General features: G+C 49.7%; 1 protein-coding gene across 2 annotated transcripts in view; it reads right to left on the bottom strand.

The window, feature by feature from the left end:
• Window positions 1-236: 236 nt before the first annotated feature.
• The window catches only part of DPYSL5 (dihydropyrimidinase like 5), a 99,127-nt gene continuing 73,585 nt past the window's right edge, over window positions 237-25,778 (bottom strand). For both annotated transcript variants that reach the window (XM_017545551.2, XM_037744615.1), the window contains exons 3-13: window positions 24,713-24,871; window positions 22,288-22,467; window positions 21,401-21,469; window positions 18,314-18,358; window positions 17,177-17,252; window positions 15,820-15,976; window positions 9,680-9,821; window positions 8,090-8,232; window positions 7,126-7,333; window positions 5,348-5,516; window positions 237-3,297 (exon numbers count right to left, since the gene is read on the bottom strand). In XM_017545551.2, the coding sequence (XP_017401040.1) occupies window positions 3,212-3,297; window positions 5,348-5,516; window positions 7,126-7,333; window positions 8,090-8,232; window positions 9,680-9,821; window positions 15,820-15,976; window positions 17,177-17,252; window positions 18,314-18,358; window positions 21,401-21,469; window positions 22,288-22,467; window positions 24,713-24,871 (1,434 nt within the window). In that variant the 3' untranslated portion in view covers window positions 237-3,211. The remainder of the gene's footprint in view (window positions 3,298-5,347; window positions 5,517-7,125; window positions 7,334-8,089; window positions 8,233-9,679; window positions 9,822-15,819; window positions 15,977-17,176; window positions 17,253-18,313; window positions 18,359-21,400; window positions 21,470-22,287; window positions 22,468-24,712; window positions 24,872-25,778) is intronic.

The raw sequence follows: 25,778 nt of genomic DNA, 5'->3' as shown, positions 1-25,778 counted from the left end.
TTCAGGTAATTTGGCAACCTTGTCCCTTGAAATCTGGCACCACTGGGGCTCCTGCCTCTCAGCATTAAAAAAAAAAAAAAAATCCAGTCTCTGTACAGGCATCCCAGTGAGCTGCCACCCAATAGGGGAGACAGATCAAAGCTGCATTTTCTTGGAAACTGAAGCCTTGCCCAGCCACCATGGAAGAGATCTCTGCCAAACTCCCTCCTCTGTGAAGAAACACAACAGAGACCAAGTGAGAAGTAGCTACAGTTTAATACAAACCTGCACCAGAACACAACGTGTCGGGCTGTTTAGTTTTTGCCTCAAACGGTGGCCAAAGCACAGGACCGTGTGTCGTCTTGGGGTTGACACAGTCTTAGCACCATGACATTTACGGGGGAGTAGGGAAGTCACCTGGGTGCTGGGGTGCTGGAGGCTCCATCCCGACCCGAGGCTGTGCCTGTGCCTCAGCAGCTGGAGGGGGTTTGGGTTTCCTTGTGGTTCTGTGGCTTCTGGGTCAGTATCAGAAAAGCCCTCATCACGACATTGGCTTGACAGAGACCTACTGTGGACTCCTAGCACTACACACACGCACGCACACGCACACACAGTAGCACAATTTTCTGGCAACTTAACCCCACAAACCTAGAGAGCAGCTAAGGCAAGAACAAACAGTATTTATTCAGCAAGTACAAGACCAGTTTGAGAGCTGCATTCAGTGCAACCAGAGACCCTTTTCATTCCAACCAGGAGCCAGTGGAGCTGGTGACGAAGCTGGCTGGAGCTCTGCATGGGGCAAGGAGTGTGTGGTGGGGGCTGACTGCTCATTTGGCTCCTTGAATCTCTTTCTGATTTCCATCTAGAAGCTCCTGGACAAGGGTGGGGTCTGTGTAACGACTGGGGGTGGATGAAGCCAATGGCCTACAGTGGGCCACTCCATGATGTGCTTCCCTGGCGCCATGGGTCACACATCTCTCGGGCGGAGGCACTCAGAGAAGGTAAGCTTTCCTAGCCTAAGCAAGGATGCTCTGCCCAGCTGGTCACCACCACTGTTGCTGGGCTCTTTGGCATCTGCCCAAGGCCCATGACCCAGTAAGGGCTGAAAGGGATAGAGATGGTGTGCACTGCACCAGGAGGCAGTGTCATGGTGTCCCCCCTCCCTGGTGGGTCTCCCAGGCCTGGGTCCTCACCCCTGTTCCTATGGCTGCCACTTGCCATAAGCCCCTTTGCCACCTCTGCTCTCTGGTGCTCTCTGGCCGACTGCCTCTGTCCTCTCAGCCCCTGAGTGAGGAAAGGGGGAGTGAAGGGAGAAGTGAGGGTATGGACGCAGCTCACACTGCATGGTTAGCCCCCAACAGGTGGCCAGTCCTGGCTCAAACACAGAATGTGCATGAGGTTGTTTATAAGAAAGATGAGAAAAAATATCTATCTGTGCAAAACAAAGCAGGCTGCCTACCAGGAAAGTAAGTCTTCTCGTTGGTTAAACTCTCAGGTGGGATCTACAATAGATATCACCCTGGGCCTCCTCTCCACAGCAGGGGTAGATAGCCAAAGTGGGGAGGGTGGTCTCAGACACTGCTGAGGTCAGAGGGCCTGAACTTTCTGGGCCAGAGTTTCCTCATCTGTAAAATGGGAAGAATGATAAGTGCTCCATTGTCATGAGGACCAGGCGAGAGGTCATATATGGAAGTGTTTTGAATACAGGAAAAGCACTACGGAGATGTGCAGGGGCTGACCTTTTACTGAGGGTCTGGAAGCCTCACGCAAACCTTGAACTGAAACCACATGGGCAACATGAAGTCACCTCCCACGGGGCAGACAAGGCTTAACAAGGGCAGGTGGCCGGGTCACTTCCCAGATCACTGGAGGTGGAAAGAGACACCTGGCCTCTACTGTTTCCATGGGAACCTCTGTGGGGTTTCAGAAGCAGGGAGGGCTCACCTGGACAGGCAGAGGAGAAGATGAGGCCATGAGCCAGTGAGGCCTGGTGCTGACCACAGGAGATCATAGCACCTGAGCAGCAATGCAGGTTCGACAACCAGGTCCTGGGGGCCTGGAGTCCCCCTCCCTGGTGTCTGGCGAGCCCCTCTCCCACTCCTCCTCTCTCAGCAGGCATGAGGCCTCTTGCCAGTCACATAGGAGGAGTGCTGAGCCTCTGTCCAGCAGGGAGGTTACAGGAAGCTCTGTGTGTGTGTATGGTGGTGGGAAGGGCAAGGGGAGTGCTGGGAGTGACCAGGGGCAGAGAGGGGAAAGGAAACCTGCTTCCTGAGGGGCTGGCACTTCTGGGGCTAGGAACCCAGGCCCCCTCTCGGAATGGAGGACACTAGACTAAGAGGGGAGGGGAGGGGAAAGGTCCTGGGCCTCTGGCAGCCTGTGAGCCCAGCCCCTCCACCACCCCTGCCCTGTCTGGTTGGTGTCGAGTGCAGCGTCTCCTAAGGACCACATCTATTCCTCTGGTTATTCTATGCTAGTGACACAAGCACCGTTATTTTTCACAGGATGCACAAACAAGTCAAACCAAACTACTGCGCAAACCAAACGTGCAAAACAAAACCATTTACACGCGCCTGGCACCAGCCTTGAGCCCCGCCCAGCTACCCTTCTGGGCCTGTGACGCCCCCCAAGGGTATGGGCAGGGCACGGGAAAAGCTGGCAAGGGGCACCGGTGTCTCAGCCAACCCCATCCCTACCCCCACACAGGGCCAGAGGTGGGTTGGGGGAGATGGGACATCCTGGGCATGGCTGGGAAGCTGACACCTGTCTGACTTGGGAAATGTCACCACGGGGCCTAGGGGGTGGGGGAGGAGGCCTTTACTTTGAAACCACATCTGCTAAAGTGCTCTGGACAACTGGCCAGTCAGCCAGGGGGCAGGGCACTAAAGTCTGGGCTTTCCCGAAGCCAGCAGAGGCAGGAGTGAGAGGAAGGGCCGGCCAGGGCTCTATGCATTGCGCTCTGTGCATAGTGTGGGCTTCCTGGGCCCCAGAAAAGCCCGCCGAGGCCAAGGCAGGAAAGGACTACAGCAGGAGGAACACATCTCAAAGTGCCTGTTAGAGTTGGCTCAAAGCACAGTGAATCACTTTGCAGACATAGGGAGGGCCCCGTGGGTCCTGGGGCCCCCCTTGGGTGGTATGCTGCCCAGCCCAGCCTCTCCTGCCCCTGCAGCTGTGGCCGGAGAGTTTCGGGCTGGTGGTGGCGGTGCGTCCTCACTTGGGGGGCTGGGCAGTGCCTTTACCAAATGCCACTCGACCTGCCTCCGGGGGGAGCGAGGATCCGAGCCGAAGCTCGCTTTGGAACATGGTCATCGATCTGAGAGCCTGAAGGGAAGGAAGCACAGGGGTGAGCTAGGCTCTTGTGCCTGCTAACAAACCAGCCACCCTCTCCTAGAGGCCCACTGTGTGCAGGGCCTGAGTGACTCCTCTCAGCCGCTCCATCCCGTTTCACAGACAAGGAGAACGAGGCTCAGGGAAGTTAAGTGACCTGCCCTGCATTGCACAGTGTGTAAGTGGCAGAGCCTGGACTTGGACCCAGGTTTTCTTAATTCAGAACCAACATTATTAACTGTCCATTGTGCCAACTTCACTGCCCCAAGCCTGTGCATAGTCTCTTGTGCTTGCAGGCTGTCGGCCAGCCTGTTGGCACTTGGGCCTTTGCACATATGCCTCAGTGAGTAAGCGATAGAGAAAAAGGAGGGTATGCCATTGTTTTGGAAAATGAAAGAACCATACCCTAAAGGCCCCGCATCTTGAAATCCCACGACTTAGTTACAAAGGGAGGGTCTATACAGAAGGAGCAGGATTGAAAAAAAAAAAAAACCACACACACACACACAAAGGGAGGATCTAATGCCCAGGAGAGCACAGTGGGACATTCTTCAGCCTGTCCCACCTAGAACAGACAAGATTTGGGGTGGAGGTGAGGGGCAGGCTGCCTAATGTTTGCAGTCTGAGCGGGGATTCTGCCTAGTCTTGGCTCTTGGGCGGGAGGAGAGGAGGCCGATGGTCAGCAGGGGCCCCGCAGATCTGGGGTCTGGCTGCCCTTCGTGGGTCTGGCTACAGCAGGAAGGACCTTGCCCGGGCAGTGATAGGAGTCTATCCCTCTGGGACTGGCAAGACCTGAGGGTGTATAAACAAGTCTTCAATGCCAGGGTCCCTTTCTGACTCCATCACTGGTGGGAGTGGCAGTGACCCTCAGGGTAGTGGAGACGTCATATTAGCAGTGGACTGGTCCTGAGAGAGGACCCCTCCCCCTGGGCTACCAGCGCCTCCAACAAGGACCTCATCTCTTCTGCCACGGGCTTTGCGTTGCCCAAAGCAGGGCACACAGGAGGCTGGGCAGGCAGGTGCTGCCCCATTGGCATCCCTCTGGTTTAGCCCTCTGCTTTCACAGCAGGACATTTTGTGTACGGGGCTTGTCTCCCCGAGTAAACTCCAGGCTCTGGTGGAAGGACTGGGGTCTTGCGCCTCTTGCTGTGTCCACCCCAGCACAGCCCTTACAGAGTGGATGCTTGGTATCTCTCTGGCCCTGTCCTGAAGGCAGCCTGAAGGCGGCTCAGCTGTGTTCAGGGAGACTCAGGGTCCTGGCCCCTTGCAAGTGGTGGTGATAGTTCCCACCTAAGCTGCCTGGAGGCCCTGGCCATCTTATAGACTGCTTGTTCTCCACTGATGGTCATCATTTATGAGCCCGTGGCTTGCATGGTGGTGGGAGGGGTGGGAACTGCCGCGCCTTTAAGAACTGGGATTGGACCCCCCAAAGAACCCAGAGATTCCACAGGACTGGGGCCAGGACCCAAGGGATACAGAGATAAGAGAAAAAATTGGGTATCAGAGGTCAAGAGATAAAATATTTTACTTAATAAAATATATACAATATAATTCCTGGTTAAAAAAAAAAGAAGGTGAAGATGGGGTGAAGGCAGGGACAGGTGTGGGTAGGTCAGAGGAGGAAAGGGGGTAGCAGAAGGAGCAGAGAGGCTGCTGAGGAGTAGGCTGGGGTGGGTGAGGGGCCGGTGGGTGCAGTCCCATGAACCACAGACAGGGCCGACTCTGCTGAGCTCAGGGCAACTCAGAAGCACCCACTGTGTGCACAGCCCTCAAGATGTTTCAAGGGACAAAAATATCTGAACTTAGAAACCCCCAGGAGAGTCCCAGGTGGGCCACAGCCTGTTAGAGCAGCTGTGCCCAGGGACCAGGACAGCCCTCCTATCTCCACTAACATCTCTGTGAGTCTAATATCCAACCAGCACATTCCTGGAAATAGGCGACGGGAGGGAGGAGAGGACACCAAAGAAAAGCAGGCATAAGTCCCACTGCCTGGGTGGGCTCCTCCCGGCCCCCTGCCCTTCTCCCATGGCCCCCTGACTCTTACCAGAGAGGCTGAAGCTGGATTCATGAAGGTCCCGCATGCCCCCATGCCGGGTGACGGGCCGGGTAGGAGTGTCTGCGAGTGGGGTTCCCATCTCTTTCTTCCCAGGGTGCACAACAACAGCGACATCCCCCAGGTAGGGAGTGCGGTCCACTCCTCTAACCTTTAAAGTCTAGAAAGGATGGAAGAAGAGCAAAAGGAACAGGACACCACCATCAGAGCTGAGTGATATAACCATGGCCTTCCTGGGGGCTGGCGGGACATTGGACACTGCCATTCTGCCCAAGACCCAAATCACTGCAAGTGACCAAGGCTCCTTACACCTTGAGTCCAGGGGCTGGAGAATTCTTTTCTTGTACCTCCTAAAGAGCACATGCATATGTGTACATGCGTGCATGTATGTGAGTGCACATGTGTGTATGCATGCATGCATACCTGTGTACAGGAGAGGTATTGGCTCCCCCAACACTGGTGGAAGCCTTAACAAGGTAGCAGGTAGATGTCTGAGGAAGTCAACTTTGCAGAGTGCCCTCCCACACAGCACAACTCATTCCCCACCTGAGGCTCCCATGAAGCCACACCCTTTACGGCTCTGACAACTCTGAGGGAACAGAGGCTAAACACAGCCCATCTGGAGATTAGAGGCCCCCAGTAGCAATACTAGCTCATTCTGTACTCACAAAGGCAGTAGAGTTAGGAGCCTATATTCTACAACCAGACTGCCTAGGTTCCAATCCCAACTTCGTCACTTGTAAACTGTGTGGTTTTGTGCAAGTTACTTAACTTTTCTGTGCCCACAATACTAGCACCTATATCAGAGAGTTGCAGGAGAGCAGAGGAATTCATATGTGTAAAGCTGTTCAAACTGTGCTGGCACACAAGAGGCAACATAGAAGTCCAAGCAGTTATTACTGCAGAGGTCATTTATGGTCCTACATCATATTAAAAAGTGCTATTGGGCAAGGCGCAGTGGCTCACATCTGCAATCCCAGCACTTTAGGAGGCCAAGGCAGGTGGATCACTTGATCCCAGGAATTTGAGAGCAACCTGGACAACACAGTTAAACCCCATCTGTCTCTACAAAAAAATAAACATTAGCTGTGTGTGATGAGTGAGAGACCCTGAGTTTGCTTTTAGATTTAGCCCTGCGATCACGGAACTCATGCTTTCTTCATTCAGGCAGCCTATGCCTGCGTCCCCATGGCAGACCTGGGAGTGTATTTCTTCACTTGCCGGCCTCTGGGAGAGGATTCTTGGTTTCTCTGAAAGCTCTGAGCCCTCTCGTGTGGCCAGTGTACCAGCAGTGTGGTGCTCCTGTGTTCAGGTACTTGATCCTCCTGTGCCTCAGACAATGCTTTGCAAATGCCAGATTCCCCCTTGCTTCATCAAGAATGGGAGGGAGCCAGGCCAAAGCAGTATCTCCAGCCCCCGGCACCCCCGACTCCAAGCCTGCGTATCCAGAGGAGCTCTGTGGTCGAACACGCTCACATTTCGTGCTTGTGTCCTCCACAACTCAGGACCCCTGCTGCCTGACCACTTAAAATGCCACCTGGTAATCAAAGATGGGGACTAGAAACCAGTATTTTCTGTCTCTAGCATTCCCCTAGCCCTGTCACACACTCCCCTCTCAACGCTGGGGAGAGGACAACAGAATTGGGTAGAAAACTGGAGAGAAAATCTCTTTGAGATTTAAAACAGTCATGGAGGATGTTTCCCGGCAGGGGGCGCCAACCCCCCCCCCCCCCCCCGCCCCGCCCCGCATCGTCCCCGTCTCGCCCCACCTTCTCTCTCTGGACCAGCTTCTTGTAGACAGTGTCTGGGAAGGACCTCAGGGGGCAGAACTTGCCGGTGCCCTCGGCGCACATGAAGACGCCGTTCTCGTACACGACGCGCCCCCGGCTGATAGTGACCAGCGGCACGCCGTGGCAGCGCATGTTCTCATACAGGTTGAAGTCTCCTCCCTGGACCTGCGTGCTGGCTGAGATGGTCCTGGTGGGGAGGCAATGGCGGGAGAGAGAGCGCTGAGGACAGGTCAAGATGTCACAGCTCCCTGGGAGGGGTGAGCCCCAAAGGCTGGTTGTTATGGGCTGAATTGGCTGTCTTCAAAATTCTTCTGCTGAAGTCCTAACCCCCAGAACTTCAGAACATGGCCCAATTTAGGGTCTTTAATGTGATCTTAATGATAAAGTGAGGTCATATAGGTGGGCCCTAATCCAATCTGACCGGTGTCCTTATAAGAAGAGGAGACAGGCTGGGCACCGTGGCTCATGCCTGTAATCCCAGCACTTTGGGAGGCTGAGGTGGGGGGATCATCTGAGGTCAGGAGTTCAAGACGAGCCTGGCCAACATGGTGAAACCCCATCTCTACAAAAATACAAAAATTAGCCGGGCATGATGGTGGGTGCTTTTAATCCCAGCTACTTGGAAGGCTGGGGTGGAAGAACTGCTTGAACGTGGGAGGCAGAGGTTGTAGTAAGCCGACGTCGTGCCATTGCACTACAGCCTGGGCAACAGAGCAAGACTCCATCTCCCAAAAAAAAAAAAGAGGAGACAGACACACCAGACATGTGTGACACAGAAGAAAGACCGTGTGAAGATGGAGGGAGAAGACGGCCAACTGTAAGCCAGGGCCATTTTTTTTGTGCCAGAAATAGTGCAAAATTATATGCTTTTGGAGATCTGTAATGCAAGTTCTCTTCAAAATCCCGAGTCCCTCTAGCCCTGGAGACAAGTAACAAACTTTACTTTGTGGCTTCTGGGTCCCACACCACCACGTCGGCATCGGCTCCAGGGATGATGCGGCCCTTGCGGGGATATAGGTTCAGAAGCTTAGCCGCGTTGGAGCTGGTAACGGCCACAAAACGGTTCTCGTCCATCTTTCCTCCAACCTGAAATGTTGCAGAAAGTGTCAAGTCAAGCAGGCTCTGGGGCTGGGCCTCAAACCCTTGGTCACCTTTGATGCTGGCCCGTGGACTTTGGGATTAGGTGGTCAGGATAGTGGTCATAAGGGGACAAGGCCATGAGCGCCATCTTAGATGAGCCAGTCTGTGTGGCTGTGGTCCAGGTGCTTACTTATTCCTTTCTCCCTTCATCCAGCAACTTTGGTGAGTGGCCCTGGTTCCATTCAGGCTGCCTGCCCGGGGCAAATCTACCTCCTGTTTGTAAAACCAGCTCTGCTCATGTGCCCACACAGAGTAGTCAGGGGCCTCCCTTCATCTACTAAGGGTTATATTTTCAAAGGGTTATACAAGCTCCAGAAAAACATCTTACTGCCCCACCCATGAGAGTACTATGGACTCTCTTCAAGGGGATTTCCTGAGCCATCTTCCTGGCCTTCCATGAGCTTAGTCTTGAGGACTTCAAATCTCTTTAGGGCTCATACTATATTGAATCTAATCTGAGATAGATCAAGACCAAAAATACTTATTCTTCACGTGCAGAACAGGTGGTATTCAAATGAAATCCCAGTTCTTATCTTTTTTGAAAGCAATTAGACAAAATATATCAAATCAAGAGCCTTAAAAATGTTCACATCCCTTGGCCTAAAAATCCACTTCTAGGAAGGTGTCTTAAGAAAATAATCAGAAATAATAATCAGAAATGCTGACACATACTCATGAACAAAGAGGTTCTCCACAGCATTATTTCTAAGTGCAAAAATTAGAAACAGCCGAAAGTCCCAAACATTAGGGAAAGATTAAAGTATGGTACATATGATACTCTCATTGGAGAAAATATTATTCGGCCATGAAAAAAGATGTTTTTAAAGAAATTTTACTGATATAGGGAGAAACTCAGGGTATACTGTTATATGAAGAAAAAAAATTCTGGTTAGTATAGTCATTGGTGAAAGAAAAAAATATGAAGCCACTTATTAAAATAATGTGTATCTGGGTGTGGTGGCTCACACCTATAATCGTAGCACTTAGGGAGGCACAGGTGGAAAGATAGCTTGAGCCCAGGAGTTCAAGGCCTGCCTGAGCAACAGAGCAAAAAAGGAAATAAAAATAATGTATAGTACATGCACAGAACTAGAAATACACTAAAATGTTAACAGTAGTTTAATTTCTAGGCCTGGAATTAAGGGGATTTTTTTTCTTATACTTTTCTGTATTTTCAAAATTTCCATGATAAGTCTTACTACCTTTCTAATCGGGGGGAAAGACCTTTTGTGTTTTGTTTTTGAGTGAAACAAACACCTGGGATTGAACTAGCCCTTCTAAGAAGATTCTTTGACAGGATCTGAGGAGTGAAAACTCTTATTAGGATTAGAGCAGGAGATGAAGCAGGGATTAGAGTGGAGATCAGGGCGGGGCGGGGCTCTAGGAAACATACCACTCCTCTCTCCCAGATGACGCTCATGCGGTCCTGCACGCCACTCACTCCATGTGGGATCTTGGTGAAGTCTTCCTTGCCCATAGCTTTCTGCTTTGTGGTGAAAGGCCGGTGATCTGATGCCACAATGTTCAGAGTGTCACTGGGTAGAGAAAAGGAGGTGACCAGTAAGGGGAGGGGAGGTGAAGACCCTAGAGGGTGGGGATAGATACAGGGAAAATCCTCAGCATGGGAACCAGGCAAAGCTGACTCCAATTTCAGCTCTGCCGCTTAGGCCACATGGCCTCTCATGAATTACTTCATCTATGTGAACCTCAGTTGACTCATCTACAGAACGAGTGTGACACAGTCTGACTGTGTCACAGGAGACTTCAGTGAGAACCTTGGGATGGCAAGGTTTCAGAGTTAAGATAGTGAGCAGAGAAAAGCTGAACTCAGAGTTTAGCTGAAGTGAGATGCTGGAGGTGGTTTTACTCTCATGGAATTATATGCCAGTTCCCCCTTGTCAGCTCTCCAGCCCCCACCTGCTGGCAACAAGCATTCAAAAGTTCAATGTTAAGCTTTGCTGAATAACTTGGACTCACAGCCTTCCTTGGATGTGGGGATTCTAATGGCACAGAAGGGAAGGAGGGATGAGGTAGAAGTCTGACTTAATAGACTGAGAGTGCTATGCAAGTCAATCAGCGCTTCCCCAGTGCCGTTCATGACTACAGCAGAAACATATTAAGGCAGTCCTCAGGCCAGGTGCTCACCCCTATAATCCCAGCACTTTGGGAGGCTGAGGTGGGTGGATCACTGGAGGCCAGGAGTTCGAGACCAGCCTGGACAACATGGTGAAACTCCGTCTCACCTTAGCCTCTGGAGTAGCTGGGATTACAGGCACCTGCCACTATGCCTGGCTCAATACAAAGAAATTAGCCAGGTGTAGTGGCAGGTGCCTGTAATCCCAGCTACTCCAGAGGCTAAGGTGAGAAAATTGCTTGAACCCGGGAGGTGGAGGCTGCAGTGAGCCAAGATCGCACCACTATACTCCAGCCTGGGCGACAGAGGGAGACTGTCTGAAAAGAAGAAAAAAAGCCATCCTCCATCCAAGGTTGTGGGTGGCTCAGGCACAGGCAGGCTCTCCAGGGGCTCCCCGGCCAGAGAAGACTCAGGGAAGAACAAGGAGAGGGCTCATGGCAGCAGATCATCTGCCTGATGAGGGAGGCAGGCAGCCGGCTCGAATTCAGAGAGCTCTGCAGGCCAAGGACTCAGAGGCAGTGAGGGGCAGAAGACAGAATGCCCACCCAAGCCAGGCCAGGCCAATCTCAGGAGGAAACGCCCTTGTGGGGCAGGGAAGGCCTGGCTGGGAAAGGGAGTCAGGACGGAGAGGGGGATGACTGCTGGGACCACACTGCGGGGGCCTTGAAGGTCAGCAGCAAGGGTCCCATTGTTTTCTGTAGGAGGCCCCAGAGCCTGGTGAGTGCCCATGCGCCATCTAAGATGCCCACTCCAGAAGACTCTAGGGGCAGAACATATTATCAGACTTGGTGAGGAAGCATATTCTTTTTTTTTTTTTTTGAGACGGAGTCTTGCTCTGTTGCTCAGGCTAGAGTGGAGTGGCATGATCTCGGCTCACTGCAACCTCCGCCTCCCGGGTTCAAGTGATTCTCCTGCCTCAGCCTCCTGAGTAGCTGGGATTATACGTGTGCGCCACCACACCTGGCTAATTTTTGTATTTTTAGTAAATACAGAGTTTCACCATATTGGCCAGGCTGGTATTGAGCTCCTGACCTTATGATCTACCTGCCTTAGCCTCCCAAAGTGCTGGGATTACAGGCATGAGCCACCACGCCCGGCCAGGAAGCATATTCTTAAGGCTCTCAGATGATGGCCAGTCAGCTTGCATAGGGCTGTCTCCATGGGGGACCTGGCAGGGCTCATCAGTCTCAGCTCCTGCCAAATGACTAATGTGTTTGACCAAACCCGAGGTGAAGATGCCTTGGCTCTTTCTGTGCAGTAGGCTGGGCCTTCCCTGGGCCAAAGAGGCTGCTCTGGCCCTTGCAGAGACTCTTTGCAAGAGACTCTCCTGCAGAACCCTGAGGCTTCCCACACTCTGGCCCTGCAGAAGCCCCCACAGATGAATGGAATCTTTAGGGTTTCCTTTCTCCTGAGGGGCCCTCTGGATATCTGAGCAAGTATCCAGGGCAGAAGATGCTCAGGGCAGAAGATGCACGTTGCAGTCATGGAGGGCAGGTCGGGGACCCTGAGAGCAACAGGCTCAACTCCTACTCTTTAACCAGCTCTAGTCTTCCTAAGCACCCAGCTTTCTGAAAAGCTGCCTACACAAAGGTGCCCACTAAGCAGCTGTGAATGGTGGTAGTGACATTCTAGGAGGCCCTCTAAGCTCTCAGTGCTGCCCTGAATCTGAGAGATAGGAAGCCCCCACCCAAACCATTTGTTTAAAACATGACTGGCTTTGCAAGTACTTTAAAATTTTATATGATCAAATGAAAGAATTTCTGGTCCCTTTAAGAAGCCAGAATTTAGGCCAGGAGCAGTGGCTCATGCCTGTAATCCCAGCACTTTGGGAGGCTGAAGTGGGTGGATCAGTTGAGGTCAGGAGTTTAACCTGGGCAACATGATGAAAAAATACAAAAAATACAAAAATTAGGCTGGGCACAGTGGTGCAGAGTGGCTCATGCCTGTAATCTCAGCACTTTGGGATGCTGTACTCCAGCCTGGGGGACAGAGTGAGACCCTGTCTCAAAGAACAAACAAACAAACAAAACACTAGCCAGGCATGGTAATGCACACCTGTAGACCCAGCTACTCAGGAGGCTGAGGTGGGAGGTTGTACCACTGCATGCTAGCCTGGGTGACAGAGCCAGACCCTGTCTAAAAAAAAAAAAAAAAATAGCCTGGGTGACTGTTTCAAAAAATGTAAAAAAAAAAAAAAAAAACCAAAAAAAACAGCCAGGCTTTAAATAAAGGATAAGTCATTCCATCTATAGATTGTACTTTTTATTCCTATATAGCCTGACAAATCACAAATCACATCCTAAATAAATAATTATGAAGCAGCTCATATTTTCTTATGGGAATACTAATTGGTATCTGGGCTTTCTATCAAGTATTTTGCATCATATAAGTTATAACCAATGATGTGTTACAAAAATGAAATTATAGTCATCATAAATTTCTATCAATAAATATTAAAATTATGCCCCAAATCCTATAAAGCAGAACCCATTTACAATATGCACTGATTAAAAAGGGATTCAGACTATTCTCACAACGTATAAAACTACATTTCTACTTAAATAAATATAATTAATTTAAATAATTAAAATACATTTGACAAAGTAGGCTAGATATAAAAACTTAAATTATTCAATGATACTTATTCTCCCCAGTCTATTTGAATTTGTGTGGGTTTGGGTGCTGTAATTTGGGTGGGTTGAGGCACTTATTATCTTTTTTGTTCTTTCAGCAAATTTGCTTGTAGCAAGCAGGGGTGTTTCAAAAGACTCTTGACCTTGGAACCAAGCCGACATTATTATAGTGGATTCTTGGTAATTGTTTTATTGTGTTGCAGATGATGAAAAGGAGGCTGATTCTTCTAAAAACAAGCATTTTTTTTTTTTTTTGCGCTTTTGTTGTACATGCTGGAGTACAGTGGCATTATCTCAGCTCACTGCAGCCTCCGCTCCCAGGTTCAAGCGATTCTCCTCCCTCAGCCTCCTGAGTAACTTGGATTACAGGCTTGAGCCACCCCCCTACACCCAGCTAATTTTTGTAGTTTTAGTAGAGACCTGGTTTCTCCATGTTGGCCAGGCTGGTCTTGAACTCCTGACCTCAGGTAATACACCCGCCTCAGCCTCCCGAAGTGCTGGGATTATAGGTGTGAGCCACCACGCCCAAAAGCATTTTTTTTTTTTTTTTTGAGACGGAGTTTCACTCATGTTACCCAGGCTGGAGTGCAATGGCGCGATCTCGGCTCACCGCAACCTCCACCTCCTGGGTTCAGGCAATTCTCCTGCCTCAGCCTCCTGAGTAGCTGGGATTATAGGCACGCACCACCATGCCCAGCTAATGTTTTGTATTTTTTTTTTTTTTAGTAGAGACGGGGTTTCACCATGTTGACCAGGATGGTCTCGATCTCTTGACCTCGTGATCCACCCGTCTCGGCCTCCCAAAGTGCTGGGATTACAGGCTTGAGCCACTGCGCCCGGCCCCAAAAGCATTTTTTAAGAGCAAGAGCTGATCTAGCATTTCTCTCTTCATCTTTACTCTCCAAATCGATTTACATCTGTAAGAGCTGCTGCGCCTGGCACCCACCAAAGCTATGGGACAAAATATAATGACTGTCCCCATGCCATGGTGCATACTGCCCTCCGCAGAGGCCTCCTTCACCCATGCCCTATTGATGGCACTCCACTCACATTGGCAAAGCCCTGCACCCCACACCTCTCTTTAGGTTGTGAACATAACGGGATGGGAGTTTTCCAGTGGTTAGCAACCAGGACTGAAAGCTAAGGACATGGATGAGACAAGCACCTTATTATCTAAGAGAGCCACTTTCAGTGGGGCCAGTCACTACCCTCCACTGTACCTGCACCGCCCTAGAAGAGGCGTATTCCCACCCTCCAGGTCTAGAAAGTGGCTTGGAGGGAGACTGAGAGGTTGGCAGGATGGAAGAGTCCTGGCTTTCCCTCCCCTCCTCTTTCCTGGGTTGAGTGGGGCTTCCATACCCTCTCTCCACCAGTCCACCCCAAAGACAAGGAGGGCATATTTCAAGAGGTTCATTTGTGGAGAGCAGAGCTGAGAGCAGTGGGCACCTGTCTGGGCTGTGAGCTGTGGACCCACCTCTAAGCCTCTGGGTTGGGGACAGCCTGCCTTTCCACCATAGGGAGCAAAAAGGCCGTGTGGGCTTCCTCTGGGCCCCAGATACTATAGAAGGTGGCCAGGCTTAAGTTGCCCTGTGGGAGTTCTCATTCACAGAGGCACTGCTAGTGCTGCAAGCTGGGAGAGATGTATGCTTGGGTATGGAGAAGAATCCCGTCACCTTCTGTCCTAATCCTCTTACCCCAACCCAAGCTGAGCTGGGGATTTGGAGGGGAAGAGACAAGTCTTAAACTGGAAGGAACTTTAGTATCCAAAAGTGAACAGGAAGCAACATCTTCTCCCCAATTTTTTTTTTTTTTTGAGATGGAGTCTTGCTTTGTCATTGGACAGGCTGGAATGCAGCAGTGAGATCTCAGCTCACTGCAACCTCCACCTCCTGGGTTCAAGCGATTCTCCTGCCTCAGCCTCCCAAGTAGATGGAATTACAGGTGCACATTACCACACCCGGCAATTTTTTTTTAATTTTTAGTAGAGACGGGGTTTCACCACGTTGGCCAGACTGGTCTTGAACTCCTGACCTCAAGTGATCCATCCACCTCGGCCTCCCAAAGTGCTGGGATTACCAGCATGATCCACTGTGCCCAGCCCCCAAAATATTAATAGGAGAGTGAAAGAAGCTGCAAGCAGTTATTGGGATAAAACAAAACCCTTTCATGATTGAGTCCCACTGAATTCAGACTGTTCATCAAACCATTTCCTTTAGATTGGGATTGAATGGGAAAAAGCAGTGTCAGAAAGAGAAGAGCTGGAAAAAGGAGATCTGGAGGGAGGGTGTTGGTGGCAGGGGTGAAGGGGGAGAAAGTGCAGAAGAAAAAGGGAAAGGGGAAGAAAGGAGGGAGAAACCCACAGAAGGAGGGATGTACAGACAAAGAGCACATGGGAGCCAATGAGAAGAGGGAGAGGTGAAGAAAAGAGACAGAAAGAATTCCTACATTCTAGGGTAAGTCACAGGCTACATTCTGCAGCTCCCCACTGGGCTTTAGAGTAAGAGATCAATGTCCTTTGAGATTCTGAATAACCACTGTTCACAGTTCTATATGTGCTCTTCACTCTTACACTTCAGAAGCTCTCACTTCACATCAAGCAGTCATAAACTCCCAATAGGATGGCAATTATCCGATGGGCTTGGAGAAGGTAAGAAAAGCACAATCATCCTATTGGCACGGTGAAATCAAACCTAGCTCAGATGTTTCCAGGAGCCTCTATGACGTCTCCCTAAAGATGTACACATCCCTGCTGCTGAAATGCCTTACTTGGCCAGCAGGCTCATGAGGTAGGTGGAGGTGTTGGTGTCCAGTCTCAGGGGAGGCACCGTGACGTAGGCGGCTGCGTGGGACCAGTCCTGGTGGTAGTAATGTAAGCCTGTCAGCGTGGCATGTGCGGTGGTGGTCTCTGCCAGCACAACCTTCCCTGGAAGAAGAAAGGTCAGAACCATCACCAGGAAGCCACCGAACCCAAGCAACCGCTGGATGCGCCTCTCATTTTACAGGTGAAGGAGCTGAGGTCAGAGACAGGAAGAGACCTACCCAAGCTCACAGGGCTTTTGAGAGCACAGGTGGGTTCAAGCCCAGAGAGCTTCCCTATTCTCCTGCTGACCTAGGCAAGGAAGACAAAGGGACATAGGCACTGAGGCCTGGCAGCACCATATGGCACTTTAAGGAGTCTGTTTTGCCCAGAGCATTACTGTGTGCAGAGTACTGTTGGCAGATGGAGCTTGACAGTGGGTGAACAGTCACGCAGGGCTGCGAATGCCATGCTAAGGAGCAGTCTAGGCTGTTTTCTGGACAGGCAGGGTGCTGTGAGCAGCTTCAAGAGAATGGTTTGGGGTAGGCTCCATAGTAGGGCTGGAGGACAGGGAGACAGGAGGTGGGAGTACAGTCACCAGGCTGGGACGACCATCTAGGTGAGACCCTCCAAGGAGCTTCAGTTGAGGGGAGAGGCAGGCGGTGGGATCTAGAGGGTGAATCAGTCGAAGGCTGGGATGCCCTTGCTTCTGATCTAAATTCCCAGGTCTGTGACTGTGACTTAGTTTCTCCTGCTGCCAGGCCCTCACCAGCACCAGGAGCAGAGCTGGACTCCAAGCATCTACAAGCCTTTAGGTACAGCCAGGTGATCCACAACAGAAGCCATACAAGTGTCCCTTGAGGCTCAGACACAGGGTTCTGGGAGGCTAGAAAGGGAAGCTAGGCCTACACACTGTTCTTTCTTTAGGGACTTCCCAAACACCTCCTGAAATGCCTTCTGAAACTGGTCCAGGATTTTATGTTAGTTGCCAAGGCAACGGCTAGTAAAATCTATGAGGCCAAAAAGACACTAATTAATGAGTGGGTTTAAAACTTGGAAAATTTTACCAGACCCAGGAGAAGTGACAGACACTTCCACAAAGCTGTTATGCATACAAATTTGCACAAGAAAAAGCTCACGTTCTAGTTGACTAAAGCCAGGCTAGCACAGGGCGGCTCTGAGGAAGACGGTGGCAGATGAAAGTGAAGGGCTGGCTCAGGTCCTGGTCTCAGGAGCCAGGGCTAGGAATGCACATGGCTGATGGGCCCTGTCCGTCTCCAGTCCCTCCACATGACTTGCTCCATCCAGCCAAGCCTATGGACTCACCTTGCATCTTAGCAGCTGCAATAACATCACCAGCCGAGATGCTGGACACGTTGACCAGGTAGATCGGACAGTGAGTCTAAACACAAGAAACAGTGGGAAGTAGGGAGGGAGGGTTGACCCATAAATTTTACAAGCATCAGAATAACCCTGGCAAAGTCAGTCCTGGCACCAGCACTTCCCCCTGCGTCACTAAGCCCACCCTCAAGGTGACAGTCCTTAAGTGGGGAATGCAGGCTAACTCAGGGCATAGCTGCAGGAACTGCATGGTGGTGGTGAGGAGGGGGCAGAGAACAGCCTCCAGCACCAGGGCCCACCAGGAAGCCCAGCCTGTGAAGTTCAAGACCATCAAGTCTGAACCTCACATTTTCTCCCATCTGACAACCATGACTGCAATTTAAGAGGGGGGCTCTTTTTCCTATTTTAATTTCCTGTTCATAAACATGATGATCTAGAGTTAGTTGTGTACTCTATCTAAAATTGTGATGCCTTCTGTCTGAAGGCTGCTTATCAGTAGACAGAATGCACCGTGGAAATGAAGAAAATACGAGGGTAAGGGTTTAGAGTCTAGGCAAGAGAAGGCTGATCTTGGGAACAGACACCTGGACTGTAATACTGGTTAGCTTTTTCTCTACTAAGCTATACAACCACAGTCCACAGCTTAACTTCTCTGAGCGCATGCTTGAGCTAAAAGGCAAGGAACTGCCTTTTTGTTGTTCAGGTCTTTCCCTATTCAGGGGTGAGTTCCATCAGGAAGTAATTGATAAAATAACTATTGTCATGACAATAAAACAATGTCCTTGTCCTGCTGCCAGAGCTCTAAAGTGCAATTGGGAAATCCTGTTTCCCCAGACGTTATTCTGATTCTCTTTGCTTATCACATTAGGAGGATGTAGAGTTTAGGAGCTGGCCTGAGTTTACATGTGAGCAATGGGCTGAGCTTCAGTAGGCTTGGTGTGGTGGAATGGAAAGCTGGTGGCAAGAAGAAGGGTGAATGCAAGGATAGGGGGAGTGACAGCGCTCAATCAGCAAACAGTTCTGGGGTCCTGTGGGCCAGACATGGTGCTGGCTCCCAGAGCAGAATGGGGCTGCTCTGTAGAGGTTGGTTTCTAATCCCAGAGTGGAGATTGGGCAACTTACCCTGTTTGCAATGGTGATAACACGATGAGTGGCTTCAGCTTCCAGCTGTTAGAAACAAAGGACAGGAGGAAACCAAACTTCACCATCTCCTCCGAGCATACCCACTCCACACCCTCCCCTCGTCGAGCAACTGCACCCACAGGGGTTGGCTCGGGGCAAAGCCCGGGCAGAAGCACCAAACTTCAACCACCTTGGCTCACAGTGAGGGAGAATCCTAGGTCTTAGAATACCAGGCCTGTCCTTGCTGGATGCTACTTGGGGCTTAATTAAAAGGCAAGGAAACAAAATTAAATAAACAAAAACCCAAGGGCACATCTCTTCCTGTTTTCTGGTGTATTCTCTCCATAGCCACCTCAGAACTGCAGCAAAGGAGAATAGTGGCTGATTAGTCTCCGGAAATTAGTCTAGATCAGGGTTTCTGCACATGGTACTATTGGCATTTGAGTTGTATAATTCATAATTTTCTTTTTTTTTTTGAGATAGGGTCTCACTCTATCTCCCAGGCTGGAGAGCAGTGGCATGATCACCGCCCACTGTAGCCTCCACCTCTAGGGCTCAAGCAATCCTCCCACCTCAGTCTCCTGAGTAGCTGGGACTGCAGGCATGCACTACCATGCTTGGCTAATTGTAAAAATGTTTTGTAGAGATGGGGGGATCTTTCTTTATTGCCCAGGCTGGTCACAAACTCCTGGGCTCAAACAATCCTCTTGCCATATCCTCCCAGTGCTAGGATTACAGTTGTGGGCCACTGCACCCAGCCATGTTGCATAATTTTTTATGGTTGGGGTGTCTGCATCGCAGAATGTTTAGCAGCATCCCTGGGCTCTACTCACTAGATGCCAGTAGCCTCCTCCCGGACCCCAGGTTGGGACAAGCAAAAATATCTCTGGACATTGCCAAATGTCACCTGGGGAGCAACATCTTCCCTGGCATAGACCCAGGACCCCCCCACCACCTTTAAGCAATAGATAATGGTAGTGATAATTATTGTTATTATGACCACTACAGCCAAAGTCTTGCTCTTTCCCTTGAATTAAGTAACAAAGAAAGTATAATGTGTGTGTGTCCACCCCCTACTCACTCCTGTTCTCACAGGCACCCCCTCCGTGTTTCCGTCAAATCTGGTATGTGTTTCTCTACCAATTCAGAAGTGCCAAACAGGACCTATTTTGAAGGGCTCTGATAGACAGGCACAGATCAGGGCAGTGAGGGGGACTCCTCAGGGGACCCACTGTGGGCCATCTTGGTTTCTGGGTAATGGTAGTACCACCACATCCTGTGTCCTGCTCCTTGTCCCTCAAGGCCCCCCCCACCCAATCCCTCATGGATATCCAACCACCCACATGCATTTTAGGCTTTGAAGAAATAAGAAGTTTTTCCCCCTCCCCCAAAATAGTAGAGAATGTGTGAACAAGGTAATAGGGCAGGAAAGTGTTATTCATCTAATGTGGTCCCTCCACAGCAGAATTCTTCAGCAGGGGGACTGTAGGGGATTTGTGTCAATACCATGCAAAACTGTGTGCAGGGATAAAGCCAGAGGGCAGGAGGAAAACAGAGCTTTGAATGACCATCTCAGCAGGTAATTAGGGGGAGGAGCATGGATTTGTATGTTTCTGGTGGAAAGGGTCCAAAGCGGCAGTCCCCAACCTTTTTGGCACCAGGGACCGGTTTCGTGGAAGACAATTTTTCCACGGACCAGGGTGGGGCAAGGGTGGCGAGGAGTAGGGAGGGATGGTTTCAGGATGAAACTGTTCCACCTCAGGGCCAGCCAGCATGGTGGCTCATGCCTGTATATTTCCAGCTACTTGGGAGGCTGAGGCAGGAGAATCCCTTGAACCTGAGAGGTGGAGGTTGCAGTGAGTTGAGATTGTGACACTGTACTCCAGTCTGGACAACAGATCATCAAGCATTAAATTCTCATTTTAGGAGCCCGCAACCCAAATCCCTCACATGCGCAGTTCACAATAGGCTTCACACTCCTATGAGAATCTAAGGCCACTGCTGTTCGGACAGGAGGCAGAGTTCAGGGGGGTCTCAGCTTGCCTAATGCTCACCTCCTGCTGTGCGGTCTTGTACCTTTTCATGACCTGAGGTTTGGGGGCCCCTGGTCCAAAGTATTCCTCCTCAAAGTAATCTCATCCCCTAAAGGCAGAGTTTATAGTTTGAAATTTCTGTTTTTTTTTTTTTTTTTTTTTTGGATGAAGTTTCGCTCTTATTGCCCAGGCTGGAGTGCAATGGTGCGATCTTGGCTCACCACAACCTCTGCCTCCTGGATGCAAGCAATTTTCCTGCCTCAGCCTCCCGAGTAGCTGGGATTATAGGAATGTGCTACCGCACCTGGCTAATTTTTTGTAGTTTTAGTAGAGACGGGGTTTCTCCATGTTGGTCAGGCTGGTCTCAAACTCCCAACCTCAGGTGATCTGCCTGTCTTGGCCTCCCAAAGTGCTGGGATTACAGGCGTAAGCCACCAAGCTTGGCCATAGTTTGAAATTTCTTCTAACACCTGAAGGCCTTTTCAGTCTGTCTTTTGTCTCTCGATTCAGTTTTGGGCATAGCAACCCCAGGTATGCTGACATTGTCTATCCCAGATCCTTGAAATCAGAATCAAATGGGAATTTCACCCGTGGAGAAAATGATGCAACACACACACACACACACACACACACGTGTGTGTGTGTGTGTGTATGCATGTATGTGTGTGTGTGTGTATATATATATACACACTCTATCATCCAGGCTGGACTGCAATGGAACTCTCACAGCTCACTGCAGCCTCAACCTCCCGGGCTCAGGTGATCCTCCTGCCTCAGCCTCCCAAGTAGTTAGCTGGGACTACAGGCATGCACTATCACACCCAGCTAATTTTTTTATATTTTTAGGAGAGTTGGGGTTTCGCCATGTTGCTCAGGCTGATCTTGAATTCCTGGGCTCAAGCCATCCACCCACCTCAGCCTCCCAAAGTGTTGAGATTACAGACATGAGCCCTCATGCCCAACTAATTTACATGCTTGATATCTCTTCCATCCTAGAAGATTCTGTCAATCTACATAAGAGATGCTGACAAAGACCACAGGGATTGTTTCTTACCTCCTCTGGACGGCTGATCTCGATTCCTTCTGGGCCTGTGATCCCCAAATCTAGTGCCTCCTTAGCACCCTGGATAACAGCAAGAGAAAGAAAATGGAGAGAATCAGAGATACCACATAAGAAAATATTGAACCCAAGGGACAGTGAAATACGCTAGATATAGCCTGTTTCAATAGGCTTGCTTCTTTTCTCACTTCTGCAACGTTCATCTTCTAAAGAAGGCAGAGCATGCACAGGCCCCCCCATGCAGTGGGGCTCTCCTGATTCTCACTTCTTAATGACCGAACATACGTTGTTCTCTTAAAAATACAATTAAGTATTATAACTAGCAACAGGCCTGGGACACCAAAGACAAGCACTCTTTCAAACTCAGAATTCCCTCTCTGGAAATCGAGACAAATCTCTAGCTTCTAGCAACTCCTAAGCTAGCCCTTACCCCAAGACCTAGGAGAGTGCACAGAGGCTCATCTTTCCTGGGGCCATGAGTAGATCTCTTTAATGTCTCAGATCCTCTGAAAAGGCCAAGTGGAAAGCGGATTCTTACTTATTCTGTATGTCAAATCTCATTAAAAATATGTCTGAGAGATGCTCCAAATTTTCTGCTATAATGAAATTTAAATCTCACATCATTAGAATTAAGACATCATCACCTAAGATTTAGAAGCCTTTCTGAACCATAAAAAGAGATTTTTTTTTTTTTTTTTTTTACAGATAGTAGTACAGTTTGGATTTTCTGACCAAGATCTGACAGCTGGGGTGTCCACACCTCACACTTTTACAAATGATTTTGTCTGAATCCTGTGGGATCAGTGATAGGTGGTCAGGAATCCCCTGAGGACTGTCTCCATTGGTGTCCCTCCATCCAACATTCTTGGCTGCAGACTTGCCTCAGCCACAAGCTCCCCATTTTCAGCATGGACGCGGGCGATCGCCCCAATGTCCTTGCAAGCGTGCAACACTTGGTACAGCTCACTGTCTCGAAGCATGTACAGGTCCTTGTAGGTCATGAACATCTGGAACGAGTTGACACCCTTCTCCCTCACCAGTGTCTCCATTTCTGCTTTCACCTGGAGAGCAAGTGCAAAGGCAATGTTGCATGAGGGCAGACACCCAAGAGGGGGACTGGCAGACGCCGGCCCAGCATGGGGGAGATGTGGGGCCTGCCCCAGCTCAGGTTGTCGGTCAGCCCCCCACCCACCTCTCTATCTCAGTTTTCTCCCACCCCACAGGCTGCTGTGAGGTCACCTGGGCAGATGGATGCAGAAGTACTGTGAAAATTGTCAACATGACACCATTTAGGAGCCACATTGTGACCTTTATAGGCATATTTCTCTCGTCACCTAGGCCTGTCCTGTGTGTCTGTCTTCAAACCAGCCTTAATGGTAAACATAGGACTAATGATTTTGATTCCTGTGGCCTGTTCCCTGGCATTACAAAGAAGGTACGCTAACACTAAAAATCCAGAGGCCCTGGGAAAACCAAATTGAGGAACAAAGTCAAATATGAACAGAGTTATGAGAATTAGGATATTCCTAATATTATTTGTACTAGGAAAAACATGGAAGCAATATTGGCCTGACAACAGGAAAATAAGTTCATTCATCCACTTGGTAGAATATTAAGTGGCCATTACATTGCTGGTCATGAATCCTTCCCAGCAAAATAGAAAATGCTAACACCTATGCAAAATAGTTACTCAGTGAAAGCATGGATGAAAAAAGACTGGAAAGAAAGAAGTTTAACGACAGCAATCATTTTGGGGTTTTTGGATTATGTGCTTCTTTTCTATGTTTAACATCTATAAGAAGAAACCAAAAAAAATTTTGGTTTATTTGATTATTGTAAACCAAAATTTTAAACTCCTGATGCATGAAAGTCGCCATAAGCTCTGGGAAATTAGGGAGGGTTGGCCTGGCTTCTGTGCTGCTGGGAACCTGAGCAGACCCTCTATTCCAGACCAGCTCCAGGGGAAGTAGAGTGGCTTGGAGGTAGAGGCCCCTCACCCAGGAGGATGTCCAAAAAGGAGAGCCCCATTTGAGATAAGAAATGGCTGACATTCAGCAGGATCTGTACCTCTGGCCCAGTACCGGGAGGAGGGGCCTTCATGATCTGAGGGTTAGGGAGTTCCAAGGTCTTCTGTAAGTGCCAGGTCAGAAATAATGAAGAAACCAGGTGAGCCCCCAACTCAAGGCTAAGACCCGAGGGCAGAAATATAGTGAGGCTTTAGATTATCATCTTAGAAGGGTATTAGGCCCTTTACACCAGGGCCTGCAACTGAAGAACTTTGTAAAGCTTCTTTTTTTTTATGATTAAGAACAGAGTTTATTTGAGCTCAAAGCTTGAGGATGGCCACCTGGGAGCACAGATTCAAGCCGCCCTGAATATACTCTCTGATTAGCAGCAGCTACAAGTGAGTTTGTAAGGAAAAATGAAGAGGCAGTTCCTAAGTTGGTAAAACTTACTAATGCTTGTTATTTTTATGATTCTGGGGCACTCACCAAAGTATTGGTACATGGGGCTTAATAAGTAATTGATGAAAGAATGAATATCCAGACTGCTACCCGGGGCAAATAAGCAGAAAAGCTCCAGAAACAAAGCCAAATTGAAATGCCTGTAGATTAGAAAGAGCAAGGAAGTGGGAATCCAGAGAGAGGAGACGGACTCTGACCCTGGGGTCTGGGCAGGGAGAGAATAGGAAAGCCAGAAGCCAGGGGCACAGACACAAAGGAGGCAGAGAGGCTGAAGTGAGAAGGGCTCAGGGGGCGCCAGCCTCAGTCAGACCAGGACAGCCTCAATGTGTCTCAGAGCAGGAGCTGGGCCCCAGTAGGAAAAAAGCGTACCGCCATCCATTCATTCCAGGCAGTACTGAGCCAGGATGGGAGCCTCAGTTCGGAGACCTCAGTGTAGTGTGGTTGACTCTCAGTACAAATGGGATATGGGATATGACCCTCTGCACCAGAGCCCATGCGCAGGCCACTGCTCAGCAGCACTGCCCATGACCTGTCAGTGGCACCCCACGTTCACATGAGACACTAAGAGCCTTGTGGTCACAGCGAGGAAACTGCACCCCTAAGTTCTGGCCTCTGGCCTTGGCCTCCCTGTACCTGCCGGAAAGCGGTTCATTAAGTTAGGCAGGACAGGCCCACCTGCTTCCCTTATGGAATCCTAAGTGTGTTTTCTTTTGGCATTGTGGGGAGCTAGGATGGTGGCGGGAGGGGTTCCCCACACAAGCAGGAAACACCGCACCCTAACCAGCCCCTCTGCCTACAAGACCACTTATGCCTTCTTCTGGGATCCCACCAGCACTGTTACCTTGGGTGCCCACCAGGTGATCCCCATGTGGAGGGCGTAGTCACAGCAGACCTTGGGGTCAGCCAGACCCCGGCACTTCTCATAAGCATCCACAAGGGAGGTCTCCTTGTCGGGCAGGACGTGGCCGATGATCATGGTGGTGCCTCCGACGAGTGCTGCCTAGGAAGATGGGAAAAGGCAGTTTTGTCACAGCCCTGCCTGCCCTCAAGTTGATAACGTGGTGAGACACGGTCCTCATGGTCCATTTAAAGACAGGCCCTGCCTCACAAGAGGCTGTAAGGACCAAGGGCAGCGAGGTTTGGGAAACTGTAAAGAGCCATGTGGAGGTGCAGGAGCCAGTGCGCCACCTTCATCATGACTGTGGGTCCCAAACCTGCTCGTTCCTCAGCTGGGGTTTCAGCTCGATGCGTTGGAAAAACCACATCATGGGTGACCAGGCCTAAGGCCTATCTTCCCAATGAGGACATTCTCTCCCCAGATGATTTTTAGCCAATCGACTCTATAGATGACAGGATCAAATGTCTACATGTAATATATAACACAGTGCTATATCATATAATAACATAATATTGATGGCATAATCAAATATCTGTTTATAACATTTACTTACTTACACACGTATACTTGAACCATGATATATAAAATGTTAATTTGTATATATTGTTTTGTTTTATTCTCTCAAATTTCACGAAGCAATTTTGTTCAAACATTTTGCACGCATCTTCAACCTCAGGGTCTTTGTCTTCAGTTTTTCTAAGCACAGGAGCTTCATTTTCATCTACCTTGTTTGACACAGGCGGTTTTTAGATGCATGTATAATCTATCAGTGAAAACTGATCCTATTCACAACTCTGCCACTTTAAAAAGAAATCGTTAAAAAGCCTCACTTGCAACCACAGAGTGAACCCCCAGGAAAAATGACTAAATCTCTATTGGAGAGTCCCCCTCAACTTTTTAAAAGTGAATTTGATCAGGGGACTTCTGTGAACTTCCAAAACTAGCATTGATCAAAGGCTATTTCAGGCTAATGTGTTGTTCCCAAACAAAGCTTAAGATAAAATTAAAT

Source organism: Cebus imitator, unplaced genomic scaffold (genome assembly GCF_001604975.1).
Source record: "Cebus imitator isolate Cc_AM_T3 unplaced genomic scaffold, Cebus_imitator-1.0 Scaffold180, whole genome shotgun sequence".
In the NCBI taxonomy this organism is placed as follows: Eukaryota; Metazoa; Chordata; class Mammalia; order Primates; family Cebidae; genus Cebus; species Cebus imitator.
Note: the sequence above shows the minus strand (reverse complement) of the source record. Positions and strands in the feature narration are given on the sequence as shown.